We start from the raw sequence: 14,082 nt of genomic DNA, 5'->3' as shown, positions 1-14,082 counted from the left end.
ACTGTGTGTCCTGGAACACACACTATCCTGTTGTTTACTGTTTGAATGGTTAGAACCTGGTCAAGAGCAATGGAGATAATGATAATGATTCCAAGGTTTCAGGATCACTGATTTGAAGGTCTTGAAGACAGGGCTCAGGGGAGGAGGAATGGTCTTCTAGTCATTTCAAGGCTACTATGACTGTGCTCAGTCATTCCAACTGGTCACCAGAATTTTAACTTGTTAGTGTTTACAGATTCCTTCATGGGCTCCTATTGGGACTTCCAGGCATTTGTCCTTCTCTCCCCCTAGCACCAAAAGATAAACCCTCCTTCCAAGTAACAAGATGGGAGGTCCCAACTGGCAAGAAGGTCATGGTGTTTGGCAGAATCTTAGCAAATTTTTAGGAGGTGTGTTGCAGAACACCCTGTTGTGGATGGAGTTATTCAGGTTTCAAAACTGTTATATGTGGCTGTGTAGACCACCTGTGGTTGTTGGTTCCCTCCAGAACTCAGGGAGGAGCTTATAGGTTGATATGGTCAGTGCAGCATTACCCAACATGTGGACAGTGTTATGAGCTAAGGCACCAGTGGAACAGGGCCACCCCAAATGAGAAAAATATAGATTTAATGAATTGTTTCAGAAGCTGGCAGTTGAAAAAAATAGTGCATAGGGCCTCTAAAGATCTTAATCTGGTCCTGAGCTTGGCCAACATTAGAGTAGCCCAGATGGTACCTGGATAAAGTAAGTTTACCCCCAGAATTCCTGACTGAGTAATGCTAAGCTCCCTTGGGCTCACCTGGGGTTACACTAGCCTTCTAGTGAGATAATAAGAATAGCAAATGCTTATACAGCACTTACCATGTCCCAGACACTGTTCCAAGCTATATATAACTCATTTAACAACTCTATAAGGTAAGTACTCTTATTATCCTCCTCTTAAAAATGAGGACGTAGCCGCACAGAGATGTTAAGTGGCCTGCCTAGAGATGCAGCTAAATGGTGGAGTCAGGACTTACTCAAGCAGTTTGGCTCCAGAGTTAGTGCTCACTCAAGAAGGCTCCATAAAGGGAGAATTCTCAATGGTACTTCACCCATAGGACACAGACCCCCTTTTAAAAAATAAAGCCGAGATCTTAGGAAGGTGATCTTATTAGAGAATATTCAGGAAAGATTTCCAGGCATGTTGACTCAGCATATCATAATCTGTCCCACCAAATCTCAAGTTTGCATTGAGGTACTTGCTTACTTATGCACACATGTTCTCTCTTTGCTTCTTTTGGATGGAATTCTCCGACAAGACAGGATGGAGACCACAGGATAGCTACCCTTTCCAAAACTCATCTCTTCTCAAATCTGGGAGGAAATGTTTTCCATTTTCATCAGAGAAGTTGTTTTCTTACTCACTACTTCACCATTCCCCATCACCCAAAACCCCTTTCAAAGGTTTATAGAAGCCACTGGTTATAAGCACTAAGTCTCTGGGAGGTCAAGTATTCTCATTTTATTAGTGGAGAAATTGGGGCTGAGAAAAGGGAAGGGACTTTTCAGTGTCACAAAGCCAGTAACAGAGCTAGAAGCAGAACCCAGGTCTCCTGATTGCCAGTCCAGTACCTTTCTTGATCCCAGCCAACAAGACTTAGCAAGGCCCAGATCCTTCCTTCCATGACCCTCATTTCCATCTCCCTTAACTTTTTGACTCCCGATTATTTATTTTTCATTGTACTATACTTCTTCTTACCCGTACACTTAAACTTCAAGCTGCTATCAAGTTAAGGGACAGCTCTATTCCAACTTCCAGGTAGCTCCTACATATCTGTCCCCATGGACCGTGAAATGAGGATACCTGGATTTTAGTCTCAGCTCTGCTAAATATTAAGTGTCTGACTTTAAGCCACTCACTTGCCCTCAGTTGGCTTTCCATTTTCTGAAACTATAAAATAGGAATTCAAATCTCTAGTGAACTTTTCCCTAGCTAAATACAAACCACATTGACTTTCCATCTTCCAGAATCCCTCAACATAGCACATGTTGTGATTAAAGATATTGTCACATGATGAGATTCAACTGAGTATTTTATTTCATAACTGTCTCTGTTGCAAGGATAAACATCAACTAAGATGTAAAAACTACTAGGTGCTATACACAGAGGGGATTGTTACCACTCAGTAGTTTTCTAGTAGTTGTCCTAGGGCTCACAGCATCTGGAGATCTGTTTGGGACTCAGGATAATGGGCTGAGAGCTGTTGCCATTTCTGCTCTCGTATCCTTTTATCCCTCCCCTCGGACCTCAGACAAAGTGTCTGGACTGCTGACATGGAAGAGCAGGTGGTGTAGGTTGGGCAGGCTATGCCACAAGCCATTTGCAGGCACCTCATTCCATGGCCCAATGCCCAGACATCCTCCCACCCTGTGCCCTTCCCTGCAAATGTCCTCAGTATCTTCCTCTTCTCCTGCCCCTCCATTCCACCCTGCCTGCTGGGTCAAGGCCTAATGGGGAACAGTGACTCACTGGACTCTCAGAGGGCAAAGACCCAAACTCTGAGCAACAATCAAACTGTCCAATTCTCAACCTTCATCCCGCCACTGCCCAATTCATAGGCTCTTCTTCACTTAACTAAATCCCATCTTGAGTTACAACTCTCCTAGCAAACCCTCAATTCCTCTTGATTCCTCACACTCATCTCTCCTTTTCCACATCACCACACAATAATTGTATTCAATTATGTATATATATATACAATTATGTATATATATATATATATATATATATACATACACACACACACACACACACACACACACATATATATGTATACACACACATATTTTTACTACTTAGCAATAATCTGCAGTTTGGTATGTTATGTATTTGCAAAGAAATTATAAACTTGAGGGATTTTTCCTTCTTTGCCTCATCCATGGTTCAGCCTTGCATACTTGCATACAATAAACACTCATTGACTTGAATTGAACCAACATTAATTGAATTGGGTAGAGGGTATGGGAAAGGTTTATAAGCAGGGAAAAAACCAGCATGTCTTGGACATTTAGTATGTACCTGGCTATATGCTAGGTATTTTGTATGCCTCATCTCATTTAATCTCCATAGCAATAATGAAACATGTTATTATTATCCCTATTTTATATATGAGAAAACTCAGACTTTGAGAAGTTAAAAACTTTGTCAAAGCCAGCCATGTGGTAACTAACTGAATTTAGCACTGTTTGATTCCAAAGCCTATATTCAAAGATATGTAACAGGTTTAATGCCAATTAGCAAAGTTGATAAAATAAAATACGATATACCCATATAATAGAATACTGTGCAATTATAAGAAAGTGAGGACTTTATGGATTTAATGTTTAGTAATATCCAAGACATATTTTGAAGTATAAAAGCAAGGTAGAAGATAATATGAAGTATGGGCTACCATTTGTATTTTAAAAATAGAGTGTATACACACACACACACACACACACACACACACACAATTGCTTGTACATATACAGAATATCTCTGGAAGGACACACCAGATAACACTGATGGCCTCTAAGGAGGTGAACAGGATAACTGGGAGACAGGGGTTAAAGAGAGACTTTACAGTGTTGCATCTCTTGAATTTGGTCTCATATTAAATAAATAAAATTACATTTATTAAAATACAATACAATCTCTTTCCACAAAGTAGAGTCTGGGGATTGAGTTTGGAAAAGTTCAGGGAGAGAAAGGGGCAGTATGCCAGTGAATTGGATTGGGGACCTCCCAGGGTGCCAAAAGCCCCATCCTTTGCATCCATTTCCCAATCCCTCTTACAAACCAATCTCCATTATAATCATCTGACTATAATGTTGATTGAGGTCACATCTTTCCAGATCTCAGTTCTCTACCTATAAAACAGGAACCAGATGGGGTAGGATGAGATGGTCTCCAAAATGCCTTCCAGCTCAGACATTTAAATAACCAAAAATCAAAAGGGTGAATCCTACTATATTTGAAATCTTAGTCTCAAAGAAGGGCTTGGAGATTTTGTTTTGTTGTTTGCAACAAAGAAGAGAAACATTTCCATTCAGATTTGCCCACTAGATGGTCTTAATGGAGGCTCCCTAAGTGGTCGCTGAAATTCCTGTTCAAAACTGCTATTACAATCTTCCTCCAAGCCTCTGGCCTTCTGTGGCCTCTGTTCTCTAGGACTATCCTGTTTAGAACACAAGGAAGTAGGCCCACTCCAAAACTGAATACAAAAGAGCAAGTCCCTTCTATGCTTAATGTTCCCTGGCCCAGACCTTCTGACCCTAAATATCCCTTTCCTTCTTCCTCACTACCTGCAAGAGAACAGAAGCTCTGTGAGAGACCCTCGGGAGGAAGTGAAGCCCTAACCTCACCTGCCACTCACCACCCCCCAATCCCTAGCAATTCCTACCAAAAAACGCAGTCCTTGACTTGTCGGGAGGTTTGTGAGATCCTGCCAAGTGCTGTAAATATTTTAACATGCCTTATTTCCTTGAATGTATATGACCTGGGACCTGGCCCCTCCTTTCTCTGGGTTCTTAGAGAACTGAGGAACAAAGAAAACACAGCCATTCCTTAGCTACAGAACACCCAGATCAAACTGCAGAATAATACAGAGGGGATATGGGGAAGAAATTGAGTGGGGAGGTAGAATGTGAAGAGGAGGATTGATTTCCCTTCCAGAAACATTTAGAGAAAGGTATAGCAACTCAATTTCTAGGGACTGGGAAAGATTACTGGAAATAAGAATAAGAATCTCACAAAACAAACTGAGGGTTGCTGGGGGAAGGGGGGTTGGGAGAAGGGGGGTGGGGTTATGGACATTGGGGAGAGTATGTGCTTTGGTGAGTGCTGTGAAGTGTGTAAACCTGGTGATTCACAGACCTGTACCCCTGGGGATAAAAATATATTATATGTTTATTAAAAATTAAAAATTAAAAAAAAAGAATAAGAATAACACCAACCCCTTCACAGTTTACAAAAATCTTTTGTACACATAACCTCACTGGATACTTCATAGTCCTATAAAATATTGTTAATTCCATTGTGCAGATGAGAACACTGAAGGCTAAACAATTAAGAAGAGACCATTTCTATGGTCCTTTTTGTACCCAGGGATCACGACTCTGAGTAGAGTGAGACGGGTAGCTAGAGGAGTATGACATACATCACAAGACTGTCAGACTTCTGTCTACTAAAGCCTTTCTTGGCCATCTTTTTTATTCCTTAGTCATAAGGATGCCCTGAGGCTACAGGAATGGAAAACTTGGCAGCAGTCTTCTTGGTAGCTGCTTCTTCCCATCCTTACTATGTATTAGGTGATATAAAAAAGCAGGAATTCTGGACTCAGATTCTCTGTGTTCAAATCCGAGTTCTGCCATTACTTCCTATATGAGCTTAAGCAAGTTATTTAAATTCTGCGCTTCTGTCTTTTTATCTACAAAATGGAGAAAATAATGGTACCTATTTCATAGCGTTGTTCAGAAATAATGGCACAAGTTAAGAATTTAATATAATGTTGGCACAGACTTCATTGTAAAATGCTAAATAAATAATAATAATAGTAATAGTAATAATAAAAATAACTGGCAGGGAGAGCTTACAGGGAGTCCTCTCCATACTTTTAACCAGTCCCCCTAGGATGAGTGGCAATACCACATGAAGGGGATGGGTGGCAAATAGAAGAACCCTTTTCTTTGTGAGAAGTTCAGTGACCTGAACAAGTGACTGAATCTCAGCCTCATAACTGCTGTGTTCTAAGCAACTCTGCTAATTGGCTCAGACAGACATCACAAGCCCGGCTATTCATACACACGTACACATAAGCCTGGACATATGGATGCATATATATATACCCTTTCAGCCTGGATAAGAAGGTGGGTGGGTAGATCCACAGGATAGGCTGAGCAAAAAGACTGTGTAAGGATTGTTTAGCAACATTTCCTATCCCCCTTTCCCTTCAGCTATGCAGAAGCGGGGAAGCAACTAACCTGGGAGCCTTACTTCCTCTCTTTCTACCCTCACTGAAGGTACTTTAGACTCTAGTTAGGACTTGGGTGTCTGCTTTCTTCCTTCTCTGACTCCTCTACATTCAATTTTGTAGTATTTTTTGGCAAGAAGAGAGATGGTAGGACTCAAAATAGAATGAAGACTTCTGTTCTACCCAGAACCACTGAAGTTACTGAAAACCAATCTGAAATCTCTGGAGGATCAGTTAGCGCAGAACAAGAAAAGTAAGGACTTGAAGAGAAACGAGTGCAACTGACCAGGATATTTGTTGAATACAATTGGGTAAGACCTGCTACAATACTATTTCCTTGGCTGGGGTCCCAGGGTTATGAAAAGAGAGGTTGTGGAAATGACAAAAACAGGTTCATAGCAGTTATCTTACTGCAAAAATCCAGAGGTGATGACTTCCACACTCTTGAATGCTACATAGAAAGTCACCCTTTCCCCAGAAAGTAGAGAGTGAGAGAGGGAAGAAAGGAGAAAAAAGAAGAGATTCCTCTGTGGGATGTGTAGAGATTGGCCAAGATCCTGGCTGGAGGAGTTGGGCCTGTACAACATCTTAAACTCCAGCTGTTCCTTAATTGAGCAAGAGAAAGAAAAAGAAGAGTGATAACAATACTGTGAGGAAAGGGGATGGCATAGCTATCAAAGGTGATACAAATGGACTATGAAAATGAAAGGATCCAGGAAAATATGGTTAAGACAGCTAATTTCATCCCTTCTTTTCATTTCAACCCCAGAAGCTGGAGCAAAGTAGAAGATAAAGGTAGGCAAGACTACCAGGTTGAAGAGGCTTATACTTCCTCAAGGCATCCAAACAGGACACATTCAACACCCACAAATAGGTGCCAAGTGATTTCACATTAGTAACCACAGCACCCACCTTCAAGGTAGGTAATTAAATCTCCTTAGGCTCTGTCATTCCTAAGATGGGAGAGGGCTGAAGTATCCTAAACCCTCTTCCCAGTAACCATTGGGTACCAGAGGGATTCAGAATAAAAAGAAGGATGGAAGCAGAAACTTATAAAGTTTCCATGATCCAGTGTAGGGAAACTCAAAGGGGTCCAGGCCAAGACGTACAGACAGGCTGGCCATATCCTCTCCATCACCCTCACCTAACAAGTTTTTAATTCTGGGCCCTTTGTGCTAGTCTGCCATAACCCCTACAGAAGCCTCTATTATGTTAAACCTGATTCCATAAACAAATGGGAAAAGACTTCTTTCATAATCCATGGCTTCAGGTGAGGTGTATGGGATGTGTGTGTGTCTTATGAATAAAGACTTTTCTCTAAGGTTTGCTAATTGAATCCCAAGTAAGAAAGTTCCTTTAGGCAAGAAAGTTCACTCCATCTTTTATACAATCTTAAAAGAGTAAATGATTATTTCTTTTCAAAAGGCAACACAACAAAAAAATGCTGGTGGTAAAAGCAGTATACCCTCTTGGGAAACTGGTCTGTTCAAAAGGTCAAGAAGTCATATTTTACATATTTCTGCAAATGTTGATAGTCCAGCTGCTTGTTTATTCTTCATGGCCCTGGGGGAAATGTTTCCAATGACAAGCAAGTATAAATTTAGGGGGAAATGAGAGAGAGTTCTATGTCTGGTACTTCAGTAGTCACACTCTCAGCTAAGCCCTGAGTGAAGCTGAAGTTGACCAGGGATTGTGGATACCCAGTAGGGCCTCCTCTAGGATTGAAACAGCAGTCCTCCCACACCCATCCACAGTGGGGCTGAGCCAGCAGCTCTAACCCAGTTATAAAGATGCCCTGTGTGAAGCCCCCTGAAGAAAGCCACTATGTCACATTTAGGAATCTTAGTGTGCTCTTCTATCGTGAAGTAACAGCAGACCAAGGTCATAGTAAGCATGCATTTCTGGGAAATAAGAATGAACTGTAGGAAATTAAGTTTCAGGAGAAGGGTCCAAACTGAGGCTTCAGGAAATGCTTATAGTTTAATGCTTGTTAGTAATAGGCCCAAATGACTGGAAAAAGTAGCATAAAGACCCATTCTGCTAGCTTGAAGCCAACCAAGTTAAGGGAATCTTCTTGGGGGCCCAGATCCATACTGAGCAGGGCATTCTGGGAGAACAGTTGCTAATCCAGTGTTGCCCTTACACACTTGGCAAAAAGGAGTGGATCTTTTCAACCACAATGGTATATATAAGCAGCCCTATAATCTCTAAATACATATGACATGGAAAAATAATATCTATTTTTTTCATTGTTTCCCCAATCTCTTCAAACTGTCTACATCTTCATTCAGGCAGATTAACAAATTTCCATTTTGTCTGAATGAGTCAAAATGTATGCCAAGTGAATAGTAAAGAATAAACTATCACATAATTCTAGAAGGACACATAATTCTAGAGGTATAAAGTTCATCTAGTCAAACCTGTTCATTTTTCAAATAGATAAACTGAAGTACGGAGAGGTAAAATACCTGCTCAAAGTCACAGAGCCTGTCAGGGGCATAAGTTGTCCAACTCCTAGTCACTGTCTAACTGGTATTACTAAGATCACCAGCACTTTTGGGGTACAGATTTATATTCAGAATGAGCATTTGAGGCCAGTGGACAGCAAGCCAGGGATCCAGCCTCAACCAGCTACTCTAGCTAAAACAAGCAACCTCCCAGTTGGCTTCCAAATACCCCAACCTCTCCTTCTCATCCTTTCCGATATGAGTCAAGATCCTAGTTTGGCACCCAGTTTGGATGGAAAGGAGGAAGAAGAGTTACTTGAAAGATACCTGACCAATGGCCCTGTGGCCCAAAGCTCCATTGCAAATTCTAAGCCAACCTAATCAAGTTTATCTGGACAGTAGGCAAAAGCCTTCAGACAAAAGCAAGACCCTGGAAGATTTCCTCAAAGAATACCTGGTTCCTAAACTAGGCAATTTAGTCATCCCAGTGAGACACTGAACCAAGTAATAAAAGACCCTAAGATGGGGAAGAGAAATATAGCCTACCCTGCTTTTGACCCAGCCCATCATTGGAACTCTCTGTCTAAATACATAGTGTTCCATTTTCCCCATGCCTAGAAAATTCTGTCTCCATTTGAGTGATCCATGAGTCTGAACTATCTTGTGCCCAGTAGTAAACTTTTCTGACCATTGTCCCTTTCCATGGGTGGTGAGAGCCTTAGTCTCCATCCTCCAACCTAGGAGCCTGCAAGGGCCATGCTTATAAACTATCCAACAAAAGATGCCTCCCATCATATCTTATGGCTCAGTGTTAGACTGGCAGTCAATGTGGAAAGTGCAGAGTAATGGGTTTACTCTGGAGCTCATTTAAAAAGACCTAGGCTTGAAGCTAATGTTACCAACTCTAGCTTGGTCTACCTTATCCTCTGGATCCCAACCCTAAGACTTCCCCAGCTCCAACCCACTTAGGATTCCAATAATGACCTGGGGCCCACAACCAATGATACCTTGTTCCTCTTTACCCTCTTTCCTCCAAAAGTCAACTTCCCCTGGGTCCTATACCTGGAAGGAATGGCAGACAAAATGTTCCTGAGATGGAGGCAACTGACCAAGGTCTGGTTAAGGGGGAGGAAGGAAAAGATCAGGAGAGAAATGAGCCCATACTTTTTGCAGAGCTTGTAGGAAAGCTCAACCAGAAAGCATGCTATACTTTACACCAGGTTGCCTGGCTGCCCTGTCCTGTCTGCTGCTTGATCTGAGCAGGGGAACTCCCAAATTTTCTACAAACTCTGCAAGAAGTATAGGTCCATCTCTCTCCTGATTTTTTCCTTTTTCCTCTAAACCAGATCTTGGTCACTTGCCTCCATCTAAGGAAACTTTTGCCTGCCATTCCTCCCAGGCATAAGACCTGGGGAAGTTGGCATCCCTTCAAAAACAGGTGAAGAGAAGGCACAAGATACACTGTTAGTGCCACCACAGAACTGTATACATCACAGAATATACATAAAATTGTACATTGCATGCTCTAGAATGGCCTGAATTCCACTTCTCTTCTACTTTCCAAGGCTTTTCCCCATGCCCAGAGACTCCTTTGATGTGGAGCTAGCCCCCAAATATCAAAACCACCTTTTGCTAGGGCTCCCTCATAACAGTGCCAATTATCCAGAACTCATAAAACCAATCAGTGGCTGCTTTACAATTGCAAAGATATTAGGCCTAGCCAAAGAGAATCTGGGTTGTGGGATGCCTCCAAATATTAAATTCATAGATTTTTTAGAGATGAAAGTCATATCAAACATTAATAGAAATGGACAATGCACCACATTAATAGAAATATATAATGCATCAACCTCCCTGACTATGGGGGTATATGTTCCATGTTCCCCAGAATGGCTATTAGGCAAATACTGGCTCATAAACATTTTAGCAAGCTTCTACCAGCTTCTTCTATCCCTTTGAGACACCAGTGCTGTGGCACAGGTTGCTGGGAAATTTTTTTTAAGACTTTATTTATTTATTTGACACACACAGAGAGAGAGAGAGAGAGCACAAGCAGAGGGAGCGGGGGAGGGAGAAGCAGGTTTCCAGCTGAGCAGAGAGCCTGATGCAAGGACACTGAAGGCAGACGCCCAACAACCAAGCCACCCATGTGCCCAGAAATTTTGAGTAAATTGCGGAAAGTATATGGAGGCAGAGACATTTTTGGAATCTCAGGATCTGAATGGTTGCTTGGGAAAGCTGAGGGGCCCAAGAAAGGTAATGCTAAGGATGAGATTTTCTAGGAACTCAGGAATGTAGTGGGGTATTCTTGACCTTGTCAAAATAAAAACTGAGGTGTTTTCAAGAGCATCCAGTATAAAAAATAACTTTCATGAATTCAAGATACACCACAGCAAGGGCCCAAGCCAAAGTATTCTGAGACCCTAGGGATATACCAAATTCCTTTCTGTCCCTTCCTGACCTATACTCACCATAATTTAAACCAGTAGACCCAGCCCTTCAATGGACCTAGTCTGTGTCAGAATACACACCAGCCACACCTCTGCACAGCCCACTGCGCCCCCCCTCTTTCCCAGCTGCACTGTGAGGTCTTGACCGGAAAGTCCCAGCCAGCCCTCCCCCTGAGTCCCCTATGATCACCTACTTTGAAGTTTGTTCCCCAGCAGTAAACCTCTTCCTGGTAAAGTAGTGGTTTTTCCAAGTTTTATTACATATTCTGAAAGGCCCAGCTCTAGGCCTGCTCACACCACATGAATACCAGGGCCTAGCTTCAGCCCATCCCCCACTACCTCCCATGAAGTTTCTCCCAGACTTTGCCACTGAATCTGAAGGCCAACAGCCTGCCTTCAACCACAGAGCAATGCTCAGCAGGTGCCATCCAAGGTAACCTAGGCAACAGGCAGAGGCCTTACTCTGACTGCCTTCACAAAAGCCCCTGAACTGCATCAAAGCAAGGAAAAGGTAGTCCCAGGGGTGAGTATGGCAGTGACCTTACTCCCAGAAGTTGTTTCACACAGTCCAAGGACCCCCTACACTTGTGCACCTCTTGTGGCCTGGGCAGTCTCTGCTCTGGACAGCCACTGAGGCACATTCTAATTTTCAAGTGGGACCCGCATATTGTGGTGCCAATGGATCACAAGATGTACCAAGAGGTACCCCAATCCTCTTCTTCAAAGACAGTGAAACTGCAAACTTTAAAAAAGGGCGGGGTCCTTGGTTCAGAGGAAGGTAGGAGTGGCTGTTCAAGGGCCTGGGGGAATCCATAGGTGGACACCCTAGGTTCAAGGTTTCTATGTTCAATAAATAATCCCAAGGCACCCCCAGAGGGGCAGTAGAAGTAGGTGTTGGGGTGGTGAGATGAGGGAAACCTTCAGCCCCAGGGCAATACTATGAAAAGCCACAGAGTCCCAGCAGACAGTGATTCTGTCCTAAAGAGCCACAGAAGGAGAGAGCTTACAGGTAGAAGGCATCCCAAGTCCCTCGCTCCCTCCCTAGACTCCTCATCAGAACTGCTGAGGGGCATCACCATTTGACTTTCTGAGAAAACAGGATAGCTCCTCCGACTTCAGGGCCTTGGGCAGATTCTGTGCTTAGAGAATGCAAGGTTGCAGTCTTAGGGCCACAGGCCTAGAGAGCATAGGTTATGCACCCCCACAGCCCTGCTTGTCTTAGGGAAGAAGACCAAGTCAGCCCCATGGGAAAGTGGGAGAGGTCAAGGCCGGCATTCTGGCAGAAGGCATCCCGACGATAGTGGAGAGACTCTGGTGCCCAGGGAGGGCAAGGCTCAGGTTGGGGGCAGCTTGGAGTTAGTCTCAGGGCCCAGCCTGCCAGCTGCCTTACACTTCTCTGGCAGGAGACCTCAGAGACCCCCCTCCCTGCTTGCTTTGGGGTTCAGCTCAGAGGGCACAGAGATCTGCTCACTCCCTCAGAGTGGTAGAGGACTACCTGGCATGGCTGGGCCATAACCACTGGAAGCAAAGCGATGTACGCACACCTCACTCTCTCTCCCTCCCTCCCCCTCTCTCTCTCCAGCAGACACACACGCCTGCCTTGTATTTGACTCTTCGCTCAGTCATCAGGATTCCTAAAGTGTTTTTGACAGAAAACACCTCCATTCCCTGTTGTACAGGAACAGGGGCTGCTGCGGAGATCCGCAGTAGGGAATTTCTCTGAAAGCCCTCCCAGCCTCCCAACTCTTCTCCTCTCTCCATGACTTCGCACCGCCTCCAAAACAAAAACAAACAAACAAACAAACAACAGCAACAAAAAACAAAACAAAACAAAAACTGCAAATATTTTCCCGCACTACACATGGTCAGCATACGGAAGAAAGAAAAAAAAAAAAAAAAGTGCGTCTGGATTTGAACCAGGCCAAAAAGTTCATCCCTTGCCTGTGATCAGTGAGTATCCCAGGTCCCACCCAAGGGACGTCTTGCGCCTAGTTTCCGAAGGTAAGGGTGCCAAGAGCCCCGCAACCTCCGCCTTAGCAGCGCCTTGGGCCCTGAGACAAGGGGGGAGGAGTCGAAGCAGAAAGCTGGAGGGGCGACTCTGACCCAGAGGTCAGGAGTTGGCGGCAGTGGGAGCGGAGGACACCCTTGCCCAGAATGCCAGGAGGGGCGCGCGGGGCCACTCACCTGCTTGGAACTCCACTTGGCGATTTTTCTCTCTTTCCTCCTGCAGCAGCATGGAGTAGAGGATCCCAAAAGAGTTCTGGATGCCAAAGATGGAGCCGTTGCACCAGGTGGCAGCGAAGACCACCATCCAGCCAAATCCACCTTCGGGGGGCTGAAAGCCACGGTCAGTGCCGCGGGTCTCCACGGTGGGCGTGGACTTGGATTCATGCACTGGCTCTGGCTCAAATTCCAACTCCGGCAGGGGTGCAGGGTCCGGTAAGGGCTGTGGCTCTGGCTGTGGCTCCGGCTGTGGCTCGGGTGGAGGCACTGGCACCGGCTCAGGCTCGGGCTCTGGCTCGGGGCTACCCACCCACTCCTGCTGTTCCTGGTCTGCCTCCCGCCAGGGCCCCTCGGCTTCCTTGCTCGCTGGGCTTTGCAGCGCCATCTCGGCAGGGGGACTGTGGCTGCTCGGGCAGGAGGAGCCGCTGTGTGGCTGGTACTTGTTTCGGCAGCGGCGGCGGCGGCTGCTGCTGCTGCTGCTGCTGCTGCTGCTGCTGCTGCTGCTGCTCTGAGCCCTGCTGCTGCCGCTGCCTCCTCCTCCCGGCTCCGCGCCCCAGCTGGCCCGCCTGTCCCGCGACAGACGGTCCCTCGAGTCCTCTCCTCCTCCTCCCACGTCCAACCCCCCTTCTGCTCTCCCCAAGTCATCTCTCTCCTCCCCCTCCTCTTCTCCCCCCCTTCCTCCCTCAACAGGCAGCCGCTACAGCCTTGCTCTTCTCCCTAGCCCTTCCTGCTCCCCACACTTGCCTACCTACTCTAGCCACTGCTCCGTACCTCAACTTCCTTTCCAAACTACTGAATCCTGTCCTCCTTGTCCAGATACCCAGTAGAAGGAGTGTTTAAATGGTTTTTCCACAATCTATCCTGTTCCCCCTGCCTTCTCCAAAACGCACTGGTCAACCCAGAATTTCCAGGCAAGACCCCACTGTCCGTTTCTACCACTCCCTTCTTCCTCACAAGCAGCCTGGAACTGAGGTGGCCCAGGACAAGAGC

General features: G+C 45.0%; 1 protein-coding gene across 1 annotated transcript in view; it reads right to left on the bottom strand.

Annotated features, from left to right (window-relative positions):
• SLC16A2 (solute carrier family 16 member 2) overlaps positions 1-13,712 on the bottom strand; it is a 147,365-nt gene extending 133,653 nt beyond the window's left edge. Inside the window, exon 1 of the mRNA XM_059157147.1 lies at positions 13,054-13,712. Within this exon, the coding sequence (XP_059013130.1) occupies positions 13,054-13,477 (424 nt within the window). The 5' untranslated portion in view covers positions 13,478-13,712. The remainder of the gene's footprint in view (positions 1-13,053) is intronic.
• Between the last annotated feature and the right edge of the window lie 370 nt (positions 13,713-14,082).

This window comes from Mustela lutreola, chromosome X (genome assembly GCF_030435805.1).
Source record: "Mustela lutreola isolate mMusLut2 chromosome X, mMusLut2.pri, whole genome shotgun sequence".
Taxonomy (NCBI): domain Eukaryota; kingdom Metazoa; phylum Chordata; class Mammalia; order Carnivora; family Mustelidae; genus Mustela; species Mustela lutreola.
This window is presented reverse-complemented; position numbering and strand designations above follow the sequence as displayed.